The 18,524-nt window shown below is 32.3% G+C and overlaps 2 protein-coding genes across 2 annotated transcripts; both read right to left on the reverse strand.

The window, feature by feature from the left end:
* Positions 1-4,394: 4,394 nt before the first annotated feature.
* Positions 4,395-8,322, reverse strand: LOC108814493 (homeobox-leucine zipper protein HDG1). Its single transcript, XM_018587079.2, has 9 exons — positions 8,072-8,322; positions 7,776-7,984; positions 7,573-7,690; positions 6,853-7,497; positions 6,673-6,774; positions 6,384-6,584; positions 5,881-6,058; positions 5,426-5,793; positions 4,395-5,052 (listed from the first exon to the last, which is right to left on the reverse strand). Exons 1-9 carry the CDS (start codon positions 8,186-8,188, stop codon positions 4,678-4,680), a joined length of 2,313 nt encoding a protein of 770 aa, XP_018442581.1. The 5' UTR covers positions 8,189-8,322; the 3' UTR covers positions 4,395-4,677.
* Positions 8,323-9,869: 1,547 nt separating this feature from the next.
* LOC108814188 (COP9 signalosome complex subunit 1) lies at positions 9,870-12,299 on the reverse strand. Its single transcript, XM_018586700.2, has 6 exons — positions 11,795-12,299; positions 11,067-11,387; positions 10,868-10,984; positions 10,699-10,784; positions 10,319-10,553; positions 9,870-10,235 (listed from the first exon to the last, which is right to left on the reverse strand). Exons 1-6 carry the CDS (start codon positions 12,185-12,187, stop codon positions 10,059-10,061), a joined length of 1,329 nt encoding a protein of 442 aa, XP_018442202.1. The 5' UTR covers positions 12,188-12,299; the 3' UTR covers positions 9,870-10,058.
* Positions 12,300-18,524: the final 6,225 nt, after the last annotated feature.

Raw genomic sequence — 18,524 nt, forward strand, 5'->3', positions numbered from 1 at the left:
TATGTCTCTTTTGAATTATGTGTTTCTTCTTCGCAGAAGTTTCATAACCGAAACAACAGCTTCAAATAATGTTTGTTCTCTTCTCTTTTTGTTAAACAACGTTATAGAAGGAAGCTATATAGACGTTCACAACGTTATAGAAGGAAGCTATTCAGACATGGGTGGATTTAGTTGAACTTTTGCGGTAGTTATTAATTTGACGCATCACGTTAGCTTAGGATAACATTGCATGATAATAATTTTGAACTCTGGAGTAAAACACATTGTTTTGTTTTCCGTTTAAGAGGACGTTGTGCATGTAAATTGTTTTGTTTAATTTTATTTACGACCCTTTTGGTTATTAAAGATAACATTTATTATTTATTAAAGATTAAAGTTAACTAATATATTTGTCTTGCTTACCAAGTCTCAAATCAGAAAAAATGTTAAAATATCTAATGTACGAACTTATAATATATCTATTTAACATAAACTAATTTTGCATTTACTTTCTTATTTCCTTTTTATTAGCAATAATATTGCAACTATATGGCATATCTTGCTTACCAAGTTTCAAATAAGTAAGAAAAGAAGATAATATCCTATGTTCGAATTTATAGAATATTTATTTAACATAATGTAATTTAGCATTTACATTGTTATTTCCTTTCGTATTAACCATAATATTGTAACTATATGGCATAGGGTATTATATATTTCGAGATAATACAACTTCTCTGTCACTGGCAGAATCAGATTTCAACATCTGCTTTCTCTTGCTCTTCTTGGACAACGACCGCCTCTCACCTTCTTCTTCTTTCATGTTTCCTCCATCTACCTTCTCATCATCACCATCAAAATCTAAATTTTGTTTAGATCATGTGATGTGGGTTCTTCGATGTGGCTAAGTTGATATTAAAAAAAAATAAGTTGCGAAGAGAAATGAACAAAACATATGTACACATGTGCAAATTAGCAAACATATATAAAGAAAAAAGAATAAAACGTATGTGTTCATGGTTGCAAGCATATAGCAAAATGAACTTTCAAGTGTTGCATTCATGTTGACGTATGCATGCATGTTTTTTTTTTTTGCTTAAGCTTTACATGCATGGTTGTTTGAATGTATTTTACTTTTTCTTTATAAGTCAAAAAAAAACTTAAATATATTAATAAGTTCATAATAATCAAATAAGTCGATGGGTGGCTGGATGTTACCTATTTTTTCTTTTTAATCATTTTGGAAAATCAATTTTTGATATTATTAAAAAAATTAGAAAAGGGGTGCATGTTTTGTCGAACGGGTGAATTTTGACTCAGTGACTAGATATCTATATAATCCAAACCATATAACAAAGTTAAAAATGATTTAATCTAAACCAAAGTAAAAAAATTGATTTAGTCTAGACCAATTTGACATATATTTATAGTTGTCTTTTTGAAATGTATGTTAATAATATTAAACAAATATTTAGTTAATTAATTAGTGTGATTTTTACCTTGAGTAGGAAGTTTATATAAGTTACTAAATCATATTCAAACAGAAAATGAATATAGAAGATATTGAATGTAGTTAGTTGAATAAGGTAATACAAAATTTGCCTATGAATTTTTAGGCAGATTTACTAAAGAATTATTAAACTCAACAAAAACTAATTTCTATGAATATAAATATACAACTTTTTATATTATGTCTAACATATATGAAAGTTCAAACAACACAAATAATATTAGATTATCTTATATAAAATACACAATCTTAAAATGTCACCAACATTGTTTGTACAAACAATACAAATAATATTGGATGTCTTTTTTTAAAACTATTATTTAGATTTTATTTGATTTTGTAAGCATTTAAAAATTAAAAAATGAAACCATTGGTTCGTCATAAGAACCGTCAAAATTCATATTACATGAAACCAAACAAATATAATAGTTTTAGGTTTATCACCGAAAATTGAAAAACCTCGATCATTTCAACTGAACAAAACAAAATAAATATGGATTTAGAATGTTATTTATATTTTAGTAGGTTAGAAAAAATAACGTAAAACCGAACGAATATCCAGATTAAACAGACATAATGTCTTTTTATATTAAAAAGTAAGGCTGGGAAAAATATCTGAAACTAAAGAACCGACCGAAAATCAGGGTCCTGAACTCGATTAGACCCGGGATAAATAACCAAATGGATCCTAAATTGATGTATCCGAAGAACCAGTACTCAACTCGATCGGAACCAAGAACCGAATGAGTATCCGAAGATATCCAAAATGTAAATAAATATTTAAAAATATTATTTATAATTATATGTATAATTATTTAAAAAATTAAAATTATGATTAAAATAAATATATTAATTACTTTTGTGTATTTTTGGATAAAATATGATAGTTTGGATAGAAATACTCAAAAAACCGTGTCTAATGAGTAATTTTAGTTATTTTTGGTTCCTTTGGATAGTTTGGATACGAAATATCCGAACCGAATTGTGTAATATGGTTACTTTGGGTACTATTATCTAAACCTGTTTCAGATACTTTAGTTATTCGGTTATTTTCAGATTTTTTACATCAAAATCGAACCTACCCGAACCCGGAAGAACCCGACTCGGTTGTAATATCCGAACAAAACTTAATTTTCAAACTCGAAAAACCCGATATCCGAAAGAACCGACTCAGGTATACCCGAATACCCATACCTATTAAAAAGATAACAAAATCAATAATCTCATCCCGTGCAAGGCACGGGTTATTACCTAGTTTTTAAGGTATTTTCTGAAGATGTTTTCCAATCTTGATTAAAAAGGCTTTTGATTCCTGGCCCACCTTGAGTCAATAATAGCCCATACTATGTTAGTCTACGATGGAATAGCCCCAAAAAAATGTTGATATAAACAGATTGTTTTTTTTTCTTCTGGTAAACATGTTAAAAGAGAAACAGATCTCTTAACCAGGTAAAAAAATATATAAACTTACTAGTTGGTCCATTTCTTGAGGTACTTTTCTGTGCACTGCATGGAGGATATATGAGTATGAGTGCAAACTGTATATTCATGCACTCACGTGCTTCATTCTTCGTTTGTTCCTTTCCTATCAGTTAATAAGAGTCCATGAACTTCGACATTAAATAAAAGGTCCCTCGAATAAATGGTCCAACCTTCCTTTCACAACACAGAACACACTTTACCAGAAAAAAATATCAGATATTATCCATAACTAGTATTTTCGAAGTTTTGAGTGTTCTAAATGAAGTTTGTGACAAACAAAAAAAGAAGAGTGTTCTAAATGAAGTAATAGGAACATCCTAAAAATGATTTGATAGAAAACAACAGGGAAAACCCCATTTAAAACACTTTAAGTGTCTATCACTTTAAACATTCAAGTATTTTTGCTCGCACTTTAAACTTTTAAATGACATTTTTATCATAACAAACCTCTAATGACATTTTCCTATTCTTAGGTGTCGTTAAAATGATGACGTGTCGATTTCTTTAGTTTTTTCAAAAAAATTAATAAAAATAATAAAATACATAAAAATTCAAAAAATTTGAAAATTTGTAAAAAGTTAATTTTTTTTCCAAAAAATCTAAAAATTCAAAAGTAAAATTTCAAACTTAAAGATAAAATAAAATATTAAAATTTTATAAAATTAAAAATAAGATGTAAAATTAAAATTTCAAACTTAAAAAACTAAAATAAAATTCTAAAAATTCAAAAATAAGATCAAAATATTAAAAAATTAAATTAATTTTATTTATTTGTATTTATATATCTAGGATGTAAAAGTTTTTTATCTCTTTAATAAAATATTTTGGTCATTTTTCTTCTTAGAATTTTTTTTAAGACAAAAACTCAAAATTGTATATTTGAGAGAGAATTATTAGCCCCTCCTCCCCGCCCCCGGGTATGGCCACCATCAATTATTATAGGGTGAAATCAGCGGACCTCGGGATACTTTATGGAGGTGTATTTAGGCGTTAGTCGAAATCCGTAAGGTATCCCCATAAGTGAATTATCAAAAAAAGTTTTTGATGGGGGCAAGTTTTGATATCGTCATAAGTTACGGTCACTGTCATTGGATGAAATTTTAAAATGAATATGAATTTTGGGTAAATATTTATAGTTTTAACTATTAAGTGTGAATTTCTTAATTTTTGATCTTATTTTGGAACTTTTAGAATTTTCAAAATTTTATTTTCATTTCGACATTTTAATTTTAGATATTTCGAAAAAATAGAAATTTTTAATATTTTACTTTTAAATTTTGAATTTAATTTTGTATTTTTCAATTTTTTAATTTTTTGAATTATTATTATTATTTATTAATTTTCTTAAAAGAAGATTGATACATCAACATTTTAACCTATAAAATGAACAGTATCGGTTGCATATGACCAGAAAAACATCATATGACCAGAAAAACATGGTTGAAAGTTTATTATGACAAAATGTCATTTTAAAAGTTTAAAGTGCTAAAAAAAAAGTTTAGTGTTTAATGTGATAATAAGTTACACTCTTGGTGTTTTAAATACCATTTTTCCCGAAAACAAAACGAAATTACATTTTCATCAACATAATCCAAAACTAAAATTTAATATTGAGTAAATGCCCGAACCATCACACCACCGATTCCTGACAAGATGAGGTTCGTTCTTGACTCAATCCACACAAACACACACCGTTCCATCTCAACTCAGGTGATATCACAATGAAGAGCAGCTTTAATCTTCTGAACGGTACACGATATCAGATTATTAACCGTCTCTACAGATTCCACCGTGAGCTTAGCTGTAGGCAAACTATTCACCAGTATCTGAAACGCCACCGTTAGCAACGACCCTCCTTCCTCCATGCACCCACCGTTACCGTTACGTTCCTCTGACCCTTGCGGAGCGTTAGGGAGAATGGCGAATCCTGAGGGAAGTAGTGCCACGTAAGCAGAATCTCCACCGTTCATCACAGCTTGCATAGCAGGAATATCAACAGGCGCGTACACCACAACCGCTCCTGCAGCGTCTATGCTTGTCTCCTGTAGTATCAGCATACTGCTCTGATTCGCATTTATTGCCTGCAACAATAGTTAAAATAAGTCCAGGGGTATATTGGTAATAAAAATAAAGCCAAAAACTAATAACTCTAAATAAATAAACAAGATAATGTGAGCTCGATAGTGTCACCGTCAGAGAAAAGGTCAAAAGTGTCTTTTAATAATTTTGACTTTCAACTTCACAATACTTCCAAATGTTAGATTTGTCACTTTCTAATCACACAGCGACAAGATTCATATGACTACATCATCCTATGGGGTCACGTAACGCAAAGTCCATTCACATTACAGCTACGATAGGATAAACATTAAATGCCTCCAAAAACCCGGTTTAACTAAACCAACCCAAAGTAAACCAAATTAATGCATAGAAAAAGAGTATAGATAATCTTACGGTGGCACGGAGTAAGGAGACAGAGTTTGAATGGTCATGGCCTTTAGCGATATGAGCCATTTCCTGCATGGGACCACCGTTGGATAAGATGTCCCATTCAGATCTCAGCCGTTCATTTCCAAGAAAATCAAACAACCGCTTTGGAGAAACGGGCATCCAAACCGAAGTCGCAGCGTTTAAAACGATTCCAGGCGGTTCACCAGGATCGTTCACACTTTTCCTAGTCATAATCCTAACGTCTTCATCCACGTTACCGACGTTAAGTTTGCTCCATTTCTGTAACGACGATGCACATACGCCGCCGCAGAAATTATCAGTCATCCTCTTTGCTAACTTCAACATGCTCTTCCTCCCGTTGCAGCTAATGGCTGTGGATATTATAACAAACGTTGAAACATATTAACAAGAAAGTATGTTAGGATTTGTAATGAAGCAGCGTTTTAGAGGGAGTTTACGTGTTGGGCTACGTGAAGGTGAAACAGTGGAGGACATGAGAATGGTGAGGCATTCACATTGACGTTGTAACGCAGCCATCCAACGCTGTGCACCGAACGCTAGACCGCAGCTGAGTAACGGGCGGTATAAACGGTGGATGCGGTTTTCATCGTATTCCGTGTGCTCAATCCACGTTACCTGTAATGTGCTTAAACAATGTTAGTGTTTGTTTATAAAGTAAGTGTTGGGTTTGATGCACGATCCAAGGGCACAGAACTCGAAGATATCTTTAGATGCTTCTGATCAATAAAGTATAGTATAACTTGACCTGCATGATGTATTAGTTATAACTAATAATGTCTACAAACCCTATGCTTAAGAAACCTTTATTATATACAACACTAATATATTTTCTAGAACAAGCCAAAGAACCTTAAGCATGTGGTACATAGAGAAGTGTGACACCATTACAAGATTAGGGTAAAATCAGAACATGAAAAATAGTTTTGATCAATTGTGTTACCTTGGAGTAGCCATTGGCCATGTCTTGTACGAGGCAACCAGAAGGTAACCTTCTACAGCCTGAAGAAGAACCTTCGCTTATGGAATCAATTGAGACATCTACAACTGCCCAAACACCTTCCGCGTGCTGCTTACAGAACCGCAAGAACGAGACATGTCGAACAGGCACAAGTGGAGACAACAGTTGAAGCTCTGCGTGCATCTAAAATTTGAGCCAAAAACAAAAGTTTAAAAGTGAGACACATTTGATCATATATAACATCACATATGAGTATGTTGTGTTAAGTTACCAGATGAAGTGCACCGTTTCGTGTCCCTCCCATGCCACTAGAGATAATCTCCGTGGTTGATGTTCTTGAGATCATAGACGGAAACATCTCCGCCCATCGTTCCTATCAAACACAATCATTATTGTTAACATTTTGTTTATACATAAAGCATATGGTAACTAAGGTGATTAGTTTACTAACCGAGTCCATCAAGGTTTCAACGAGTGCTAAGCTATTGATGATAACGTTTCCAGTTTCTTTAGAAGCTTCAGACACAAACCCATCTTGCTTTGGTCCAACACATCGACTGAAACTTGCGTCGTACTCTTCCTTGTTAAGCATTTCAAACCCATTATCCGAGCTCCGAATCCAAAGCGGCTCGTGTCTCTGAGCCATCTTCACAAGCTCCTCCATAGCCGCAAGAGCCAAGTCCAGATACCTCGATCTCTGATCAAAATCACTAACCGGTGGTTCAGCTAAACCGGTACCATTAGAGATCTCAAATCTCGGAGAAGCTTGAGGCAAGGAGGGAGAGGAGAGAGTGAAACCACAACCACCGGATCCAACTCCGAGGACGAGTGATGAGTCCGGCACATGATGTGAACCGGGGGGTGACCGGCCAAGGAATTTACCGGTTAAGGCGCAGACCCGGTCTAACTCGTCTTTGAGACGCGAGTTTTCGATGCGAAGGTGTTGCTCTTCCATGGAGACCTCGCCGAGGACTGCTGGTCCGCCGCAGTTGCTGCACATAGGGTTTCTCATTGCTTCGCGTACAGACATGTTCTCAGCTCGAAGCTTATCGTTCTCTTGTCTCAACAAAGCATTCTCATGTCGTTCGATTTGAGTCTAGAAACAAAAAAAAAAAAAAAAAAAAAAATCAGCTCAAAAGAAACAAAACAAAGAACAAGAAGAAGACAGTACCTTCATCTGAGTACGGCGGTTCTGGAACCAGAACTTGACCTGTCGTGGATCTAAGTTGAGACGACGGCTGAGATCAAGACGCTGTTTCTCGTCGGGATGTGCACACTCCTTGAAAACCCTGAAAGCAAAAGATTCATCTTGTAAGGAAGTAATTAAGAAGATAACTTTTTTTCTTCTGTGGAGGGGTTAGTTAATTAAATTACGATTCGAGGTCTTGTATTTGTTTAGCAGTGTGACGATGGTAACGTTTCTTCTTCCTCGGAGGTTTATCACCGGTTTCGAGATCGTCGCCGGAGACAGCTTCGGCGTTATCACTCTCAGATCTGCTTTCTCCATCTTCTCCTCCTCTACTCTTATTACGAGTCGCATTCGTCTCGAAAGCCTCTCCTCCTCCGTTTACTCCATCCGTTTGCTACCAAAGTCCAAACCAACACACAGAGATTATATAATTAAGCTAAGTAGAGGATTAAGAAGAATAGGGTGGGTTTTGTGAGCTTACGAGTCCAAGGGAGAGACCGTTAGAGGAGAAGGGACGAGAGTGAGGCATGGTGGATGCGGCGGAGAAAGAGAAGTGGTCACCGGAAGAACCGTCGCCGAGATAACCGTTGAAATTCATGAAGATTCAATTAGCGTAATAATGAAAAGATGGAAAAATTTATGAATCCGCCATGGATGAAGAGAGCCCTAACTGTTAAGCTAGCTTTTTGTCGCTCTGGTGCATGTCCATGAAAAAGAAAGAGAGAGAGAGAGAAGATAATACATAATAAATGAAAAAAGACAAGAGAAACGACAATAAAAAGATGATAGAAAAAGGGTAAAAAGGGAAATGATGAGATGTGGAGTCATGGAAAGCCTTACAAATTATATAAACCCATTTGAAAAGTTGGGTTTGACTCTTTGACATTAGGAACCTTTTGCTATAAAAGTCCACTTCAAGCCAGGCTTACTGTTTTGCCCCCTACTGCTTTCTGTTGGCTTTTAACTTCACATTTGCTTCGTATTTTGAGCTGTGTTTATTTGTTGAATTCATTATCTTCCCACACGTTTCTTCACGATGGATATTGTTGCATTGTAAATCTCTGATGGGTTTTCTTCAGCGTCAATATGAGCAAATGTTTCATAATTCACAGTGCGACGCATCATATGTCAATTTACTTTTGAAACCATTGTATTGTAAATATGAAAAGATTTTTTAAAAGAATATTCATCTCAGCGCGTTATTAGAGCGAGTAGTTTTGTGGTCTATGGTCTAGAATCACATGAGATGAATAAACTATAGGAGTATATTTTAAAATATAGAACATCAAAACCATGCACAGAAGACATGTTTCCGATGGAGTACAGTACATGGGTGGGTAGATTTAATGGCACATCTTCCAAATTTGGTGGAATCATAACTCTATGGTTTGTGAGTTTTAAGTAAATACAATTACATGGAGTTATTGCGATGCTACCTAAGACCCATTATAAAAAGGGCAAAATAATTATTTTAATATATAGTTTGATTGATAATGGACCGTTTCATCTTAGAATAATGCCTTTACTTACTCAAAATACCAATCGACCATACAAAAACCAATAGGCTGTTTACATAAAGTAATCTGCCCAGTTTCTACTTTTGTTCGAATGTTGAAAAAACACCCTTGAATATTCTGCCATGGACAAAAATAGAAAAAGATAAACCACTAAACGTATACACAAAGAGAACAACTTAAAGAAATGCATAGGGAGTGAAGAAATACATACGATAACGCGATTAATTATTACAGCTTACAGATTACAGAACATAAGTTTTGTACCCTCAGTCGATGACTTAGAAAGAGTTACCTCAATCGATGATGAAATTCATATAAATTCAACTATCAATAATGAAAAGTAGCTATCGAAATTAAATATCAAAAGTTCTTTGACACTAAATTCAAAAGTTCACACTTAAATCTCACATGATGATACGTCTTGCCGACACCAACTCTTGGTTTTGCAGTTTTCGAGATTGTACTTGTAGAAAATGACCATGCCGTTTCCATGATTATCTTTGTAGATTAGAAAGAGCCCTACATTTTAGAGTGACATCTGGCCCTAAGTATCGTATAATTTACTTAGCAAAGTTGACAAAGTGAAACAGATATTAGTTAGGGAGATGAGATATGAGTGTCCCCACATGCGTGGAAAAGCTGTAGAATAATTGATACTGGCCCATGGAACCAAGTGTGTACTTAGATGCCTGACTATAAAGTTTGTTGACCATATTCACTTTCAATGTGAATTCCAAGCGTTTTTCAGATTCACACTTAGGATTTGATTCAAAGTCCAATGATTTGATTAAAAATTAAGAGTCAAGAAAACAAACGCAGTAACAAGAGAGCAGAGATGATTGTCTAGACATATCTAACAAACAACTAAAACCAAACGAATCTTTCATAAACGTATATGACCTTGGAATAGACCAGTGCCTCTCGAGTTAGCCAAGTACAAGAAGTCCCATCTCAATGGTTTCTTCCAGCTCTGGCATGATACTCATGTTTAAGAAGGTTGGCTCTCAACATCATTGATCTGACATCCCTATCGAACTCGTTACCCATCTGAAGCACCTTTTGGAAAGTTGCATTCCTCTGATCCGCGTGCCTTGCATAGAGGATTTTGTTGTGTGAATCAATCCGTGCCTGTCGAGGATGAAAAAAAGGATTTAATGGTTTTGAAATGACAGTAATAAAACAACAGTTTCTTACTGGAAACAGAACAGAACCTGTATTTGGTTGTCTGTTATCAAGGCTTCCAGTTCCTTCTCTAGACCAGAGACACTCGTCTTGAACGCATCGGCCATCCTGCTCAAATCAACAGACACAAATGGCAGCGTGTACTGAATAAGAGCCTTCTTCCTTATCTGATCATAGAGAATGTCAACGTGATCATGTAGATGGATGTCCAGCAACAGATTCGCTCTGAGACTTCCTAGATACTCCAGACAGGAAGCATAGCGGCTGCCAACAAGAGATGTTATTCATGAGTTCCGATGAGAAATACAGGAGAAAAAGGTTCACTTTGGGTAATCTATCCAACGTCGAGATTGATAAGAATTTGGAGAAAAGCATGGTATAGGCAAAAGTTTTGTAAGAAACATGTTACCTTGAATAAAAATCGTTGATAAGTTCCCTCACTTCGGGTACTAGCTCCAAGAAATCCCTGAAGTTGATGTTGTCAATCACTTTTGCCTGTCACATAAGACTAGTGAGTTATGATGGTTCAAGAATACATGAAAAAAAATGAGAAAAATCTTAAAGGGACAAATGAATGCCTTTAATTCTGATCGATCAAAGCTAGCCAGTGCACAAAGTCCTCCATAGGTTGCAACGTCTTGTGGAGCAATGACCTCGTTATATGAATTCCCAAGTTCTGGACTAACATCCAAAAACTGCACAAAGACAATATCCAAATTCAACGGATTATATATCAATAAGAACTCGAGCTTTAGAAAACACGACAATTCAACATACCTTACGAGCAGCGAGCTTATACTTTTTCAGCTCCAAGTGAGCCAATCCAGAAGCACATCGCAGTTTAGCAGCTACAATAGGTTCAAGGGCTTCTGGATTCTGCTCTGCCTTGTTCACGTAGCTTGAAACATGACTGAACTGTCCCATCTCGATGCTGACGAGAATGGCGTTCATACACATGTGAATAATGTGCTTAGCCGTGGTGCAGTAGTCTCGTGTTCGAACATAGTTCTTGAACGCATCATTGAGCAAACCACAAGCATAGTAGAAGTCACCAAAGTCATTATGACCCATTCTGATGCTTTCCTTGATCAGATTAGTCTGTATAATCAAAAAAAAGAAGATGAAATCACTATTTACACAATTAGAGAATCAAACAATTATATTCCCAGATAAAGAGCCATGCAAACACACTAAGCAGCACATAAAAAACACTACTTTTAATCTCTTAAGCAATAACATCATAAAAGCCAGCAGTAGAGAATCATCATTAACAGATAACAATGAACCCAATCAGATACTTTCCTTTAAAAGATTTGTCTGTATAATCAAGACAGAAATATCACTACTATGTAATTACATAACCAAGCAAACAAATCACCAGAAAAGAGCTACGCACACACTAAGGCCACACATAAACAACACACCACATACTTCATTCTCTAATAACCTAATGTAACAGAATCATCGAAACCAGCAACAGAGAGTCATCAACAAGCGAGATTTACCCGATACGAACTGAGCTCGTTCTCCAGCCTTCCTTTCTTCTGCTCAGCGCGACGATCTACACTCTCACACCAAGCCGAATCCATCCCATACTTATCCCCGAGCCTCCCGTTGATCCTATTGACCACATCTCTGAACAACTGAGTGTTCTCCCCCTTCTTGATCTCGTCGTAAGCCATCCTCAACGCTTCGAGCTGCATCGTCTGGTTCCCACCGCAATGGCTAGCGATGAAGAGTAACCGCATGATCTTCGTTCGTCCCTTGTACAGCGTCGCGTAAGCTTCCACGTCGAGAGGTTCGCCGCTTATAATTGGTCTCCGATTGGAGGTGTCTTCGCCTCCTCCGTTAGTGCACATCTCCATCATCGGTACGCTTGATTCTTCGTCTCGCTCCATCGATTCGTCGGGGGAGGAGTTAGGGTTTTTTTTTTTACTTGCAGATTATTTTGTTCTCCGCTCTCAAAGGTTTTTGAGCTTTCTCTCTTCTGAATCTTACGGAGGGGCGATTTGTAGTTTAGTATTAGTAGATAAATATACGTCGGTCCGGTTTAGGCCCATCTCAATATAAGTGTTGGGTTTTAAATTTCTTTCTTTTTCACTTTATTGTGTTTTATTAATCTGTCCAAAACTATATACTATTTCTTTCTTTTTCACTTTATTGTGTTTTATTAATCTGTCCAAAAATATATACTATGGATTTTCTTTAATAAATACTGTCTAACTAGGATAGAATAAGATCCACATCTTTTACTGGATGAAATTGTTATTTTTATTATGTTTTGGAGAATGAAACAACAGTTCCGTTTCATTTGGATTAGGAGTGTTCAATCCAAATATCGGGTTGGTTTCGGTTGGTTCGGTTTTTTCGGTATTTCGTTTAGTAAAATATAACTACTATTCTAAATCCATATTTACTTCGGTTCGATTTGGTTTACATACCGTCGGTTTTCAGTTTATTCGGTTTTATACCAAAAACATAATTATTTACTTTGAGATCATATTATATATTATACGAATTTTAGAGTCATGTTGTCAAAAAGTCATTTATTAAAAATATTATATATTAAATAAAAGAATAAAAAATGCTTCTATCATCTAATAAAATAATCAAATCTAGAATTGATATCAAAGCTCTAAATTTTAAAACCAAAAATAAAAAAAACAAAACAGAAGCATGAAATAAAAGATTTTCTATTCTTCCATATTTAGTGTGTTCATCAAATTAATATGTCTTCGATTAAACACAACTCTGTTTGTTTAAAGATAAAAAAAGTTGTAAAGAATTTCAACTAATTGTTGTCCATCAAATTTATAATCTTTACTTCAATTTAGTTATTGTTAAAATAAAACAAAAAGATCAAAAAAGAAAGACTAAAAAGTAAGAAGCCTCACTTGCAGTAAATTTTTACTTTATTATAATTCAAGTGATTCAAGTGATTTACAAATTATAATTATATTTCAACTCATATAACAAATAGATATTCATGCGTCATTATAAATATATACATATTTACATGTTTCAGTTTAATCGGTTATAAATCAAACCATATCCAAATCCTACGATTTTTTAAAAAAATCACATCCATTTGGTTACGATGGTATATACAAAAAAAAACCATATTATCTATTTCTGTTCGGTTCGGTACTCTTTGGTTTTAGCATATTGAACATCCCTAATTTGGATATTAGTTGGTTTTGGATTGTTTTATCATGTCTTAATATCCTATTGTAGAATTAGATTTTAAATTCATATTTTTGGAACCTTACATGTGAATTTTATATTAAAAAACATAAAATACATAGTTTGAACACATTTATATAGAGTGTGAAAATATTTTTGAGAGTGTGAATGCTCATTCTCAAATCATTGTGAGAATACCACATGTCCATTATAGTGTGAATACATTTCTTACAATGCTTCTCCTTTAATATATATATGGGATATGTTGTGCTGAATATTTGTAATTGTAATTGTGGACCGAAATCTATTTTGAATTTATGATGAGCCTGATCGATTTGGGCTTAAATTTTTTTATCACCCTGTTTATATCTATAAAAATTGTATTATGGTCAATAAGTCACTTTTTATTACAAAATCATGTTCACTTCATTGAGAACAATTTTAATGATTTTAGAACCATCATCTTATTATTTTCAAAATTGAATTACTTTGACTATAGTCTTCCACATAGTTTTGAAATGTTTCAACTGAACGACTAAAATTGATGCAGCCAGTTTTGTTGCTTTAAATCGTTTGTATATATATATATATATTATTTAGTTTGAAAATTTATTAAATAAAAATTCATATTTAATACCATTTTATGATTATTTATATCTTATTATAACAAAACAAATTAAGCTATTGATCACAAAATTTTCAAAGTGAGATCTTCAAATTTCTAATAATTTATAAACATTTTGAAAAATTCAAAATATGGCATATAAGAAAAAATTTAAATGTTTTTATTATATAGTTAATGTGATTGTTTAATATCTTTTAATAATATACAATAATAAAATAACTAAGATACAATTTTTTTTATCAAATATTCATTATTCATAATAGTTACTTTTCATATATACGTTAATCATATTAGGTAATTTCATAACTTTTATTTAAAGAAAGTGCGAGATTGTTTTTTTGTACATTATTTATCAATTCGAGTTAGTTTAATAAAAGTGTAATATAAGTTAAGATGAACCAACCTACTTTTCTAAGAATAGTATATTTATATATTATATTTTATATAGTTATTTATTAAATGAAACTTCATAATCATACGGTTCTATGATCATTCATATCGTTTTATAACAAAATATTTAATATCATTGATAACAAAATTTTCAATGTGAAAAATTAATAAGTTTATAATTTATAAATGTTCTTGAAAATTCATTGAAAGTTTTGAAATTAAAATATTGATGTAATCTTATATGATATATAGTTTAATATATATATATATATTTGTGTTATTATTAAATGATACTTTTTACTCATATGGTTTTAAAATCATGTGTATCTTTTTATAATAAAAGTGTTAAACCATTGATCATTAATTTTTAACATAATAACTTTAATATTTTTAGTCATTTATTTTCATTTTTTAAATTCAAAATATAACATATACGAAAACATCTAAGTTTTAATTTTATAGCTATTTCGATTGTTTAATTTATTTTAATAATATTAAATTAAATAAAAAATGATCGAGGAGATATAAATTGTTATCAAATCTTTATTATTAGAAACATTAATTGTTATATATATATATTAGTCATTCATGGTAATTCCATAGATTTTATTTAAGGAAATAAAAGAAAATAGTAACTATATCTAGCAGAACAATCATAAATGTTTCTATCGTAAATATCATATTATATCATCATATCATATAGTTTAACCAACAAATGTATCTAGCAACATATAAAAATCGAATGTGGACCTAATTATTTTTCAATTGAATGTAATTGACTACCTAATTGAGTGACACCTAAGAATTGGGGTCTTTTTAATTTTTACAAAATTGAGGTTACAGTTTTTCAAATGTTTCTCCTTTAATATATAGGGGCTTTGTTTCCAGTACTAGCTAGTGTTAAAATCAACCTTATTACAGTAAGAACTCTATAAATTAATAATGTTGGGAATTCAAGAATTTATTAGTTTATATAATTATATAATTTATGGAATTATTTAATTTAAAGATAATTTCATATTTATAGTGTAGAGAACTGAAAAGAAGATTCCATTTATGACATTATATATTGTTTAAGGTTTATAGAGATATATTTTAACTATTTTTATTGGATTAATGATGCATTTTATGTATGATGATTACATATCATGGAGTACAAATTTACTTTTATATTTAGTTGGATAAAATTAGAATAAATTTTATTTTAGAGAAATATAAGCAACAAAATTTTGTGTATGTTTATATAAATTTTATATATATGATAACTATTTTATTGAATTATGTCATATTTTACAGTGACGCAACTTGAGCCCGAAGATATTTATTAGTTTACCGTGTTTATTAATCTATCTAGTATTAACTTATAGAGTTTCTACTATATATCGCAAAAATATAATTCACCCTATCTAAATAATCTAAATTGATAGCATATGCCATGTATTTTATGTAATAATATCATATCACCTTTGCATGAAACTGGTGCAACCTGTAAAGAGAAAAACCAAATTTAATTAATAATTAGTATATGTAAAAGATCTGTCATTTCTCGGATTCTTCTTGTTTGCAGCCAAAACAGAGAGGGACACAATGTTTTGAAAACCGACCCGGACACTGAACCGGACGACTTACCGGATCACTGGATCATTGGATCGACCGCGGGTGAACCGCAGTTGAATCGTGAATTAATAAATAAATTAATTTTATTATATAATAACATATTAGCTAATAAAATAAAAAATAAAAATATAGAAACTAAAGTTATTACTTTCTAAATATCTTTAAAACATAAAAAAATAGTTTGGATATGTATATATTTTATGTTTAATAAACATTTAGAATACTTAGCTTAACTTTTTATATTTTTATTTTTATTTGATATACAAAATATCAAAAATAGTTTAGACTATTTAAAAAAATTGTAACTAGTTAAGAATTATGACATCTAAAAAATCAAGAATAAAATTCATAAATATTTATGTCTAATGTGAATAATAAATTAAACTTCAAATCCAAAATAAACTAAAAGTAAAACAAATTGTAATAAATTGTAAGTAAGCCAGTAGATGTAAGGAGACGAAGAGGAAAAAGAAGACGGCAATAATAACCTAAATTTTTAGTTGCAAATTTAGAATATAAAACATAATTAAAATATAATTAACACCTAAAAAGTTATCTATTGGTTCAACCAGTACCGGATTTTGGGTTTTAGCGGGGTTTTGCGGGTTTTTTAAATTTTGGATTTTTCACAAAACCTAACCCGAATTTATTTTGGATCACCGGGTTTACCGGTTCAACCGCGGATCCGGGTCGGGTTTCAAAACACTCTACAAACTAGGAGTGGGCGTTCGGATATCCATTCAGGTTCGGTTCGGGTCTATTGGGGTTTTTGGTTTCGCGTTTTTGGGGTTAAAGATTTCAGCCTCATTCGGGTATTTATGAATTTCGGTTTGGTTTGGATAATGCATTTAAATTATTTAAAAAAAATTCATTGTATATTTTAAATTTCTCAAAATTTATAATCATGTAATATATTATATATAAATTTGAATAACATATGTCAAAATACCTAAACCTTACATATGAATTAGTTTGGTTTGACTATTTGGATAAAGAATCAATAAATATTTTAAATATATTTGGTGTTTTGAGTATACTTAACTATCTTAGATATTTATTTTTGACTATTTGTATATATTTTAAAGTATTTTAGATAATTTAAAAGTATCATATGTATATTTTAGATGTTTTAATATACATTAAATCTAAAAATTTATCATATATATAGGTCTGTAGATCTATTTCAGATAAATCTGGGTACCCGAAATACTTTTGTTCTCATCGTGTTCAGTTTTGGCTCTCTAAATATATAAATTTGACCCCGTTCAGATATCTAATCAATTTCTTTTCGAATTCAGTACTACTTTTTTCGGATCGGGTTCGGTTCAATTATTCGGATTTAGTTTTTTTACCCAGCCCTAAGCAAACAATGAATTTGTTTTGAGTTTTTGTCATCTGACCAAGGCTTGAAGTCCTTCATGTGTTTTCCCTTGGTCTCAGAAATTCACAGTGACAAACACCATTGTGAAAGCACAAACCCCTTCACTTTCTTCTTTTTTTTTTCAAACATTTTATGACTCACTTCATCCACATCCTCTGTATTCAATATGGAGAGATGCACCTTCTTCTTCTCTGCCGTCACATACACGCCACCGTCAGTTAGTAAAAGATAGGAGAAAATAAAAAAATTCTATGTTCTATACTTTTGTATACATACAGAATAGAAATGAGACGCAATGAGACGCAATATATATTATGTTTTTGCTATTAATACATCGGTAAAATCAGCACTACGACTACCATCATCACCAGTTATTTCATCGCTGCCACCATCTTCTCTCCACTTCCATCTCCACCCATGTATGTTCATCCCATCGTCTCTTCTTCTTCTCCACCTTCCGTGGTGGTTTCTTTTCCTCCTCCATCAATCCTGTCACCAGCTCTTTTGCAAGTCATATATTATCCGTCTCTTCATTCTTCTCCTTCATTACTCCATCAGCTTTACATCTTATCACTCGGTTGCAATGTGTCATTTGTATTTTTCTATTCTTTTTGACTAAGTAGAATTAAAATGTGGCTGCACAGTAAATAAACATTTGGTATGTTTGTTGTTGTATCGTTGTTTTAAATCGATTGGTTTTTACCCTTGTTCTGAAACTCACTAGGCGCTATGCATGTGATCGAGTAGTGTCTAGCACCAAATCAGTTAATCGGAGATTATACAAAGATTAATTGGGGAGTAACTTTATAAATTATATATTATATATATATATATATATATATATATATATATATATATATATATTAGTATTATATAATTAATATGTGTACTAAAACTGTTGAAGACACCTAGTCTAGTAGTAATGAGCTTCTCTAAACTTATTCCAGGCCCGTGCTCGAGGGGAGTTAGGCTCATTATGTTGATTTTTTGAATTTTTAGGTTTAATTAACTGAGAAAAGACGAAAATATCCTTGTTTTC

Source organism: Raphanus sativus, chromosome 7 (assembly GCF_000801105.2).
Source record: "Raphanus sativus cultivar WK10039 chromosome 7, ASM80110v3, whole genome shotgun sequence".
Lineage (NCBI taxonomy): Eukaryota > Viridiplantae > Streptophyta > Magnoliopsida > Brassicales > Brassicaceae > Raphanus > Raphanus sativus.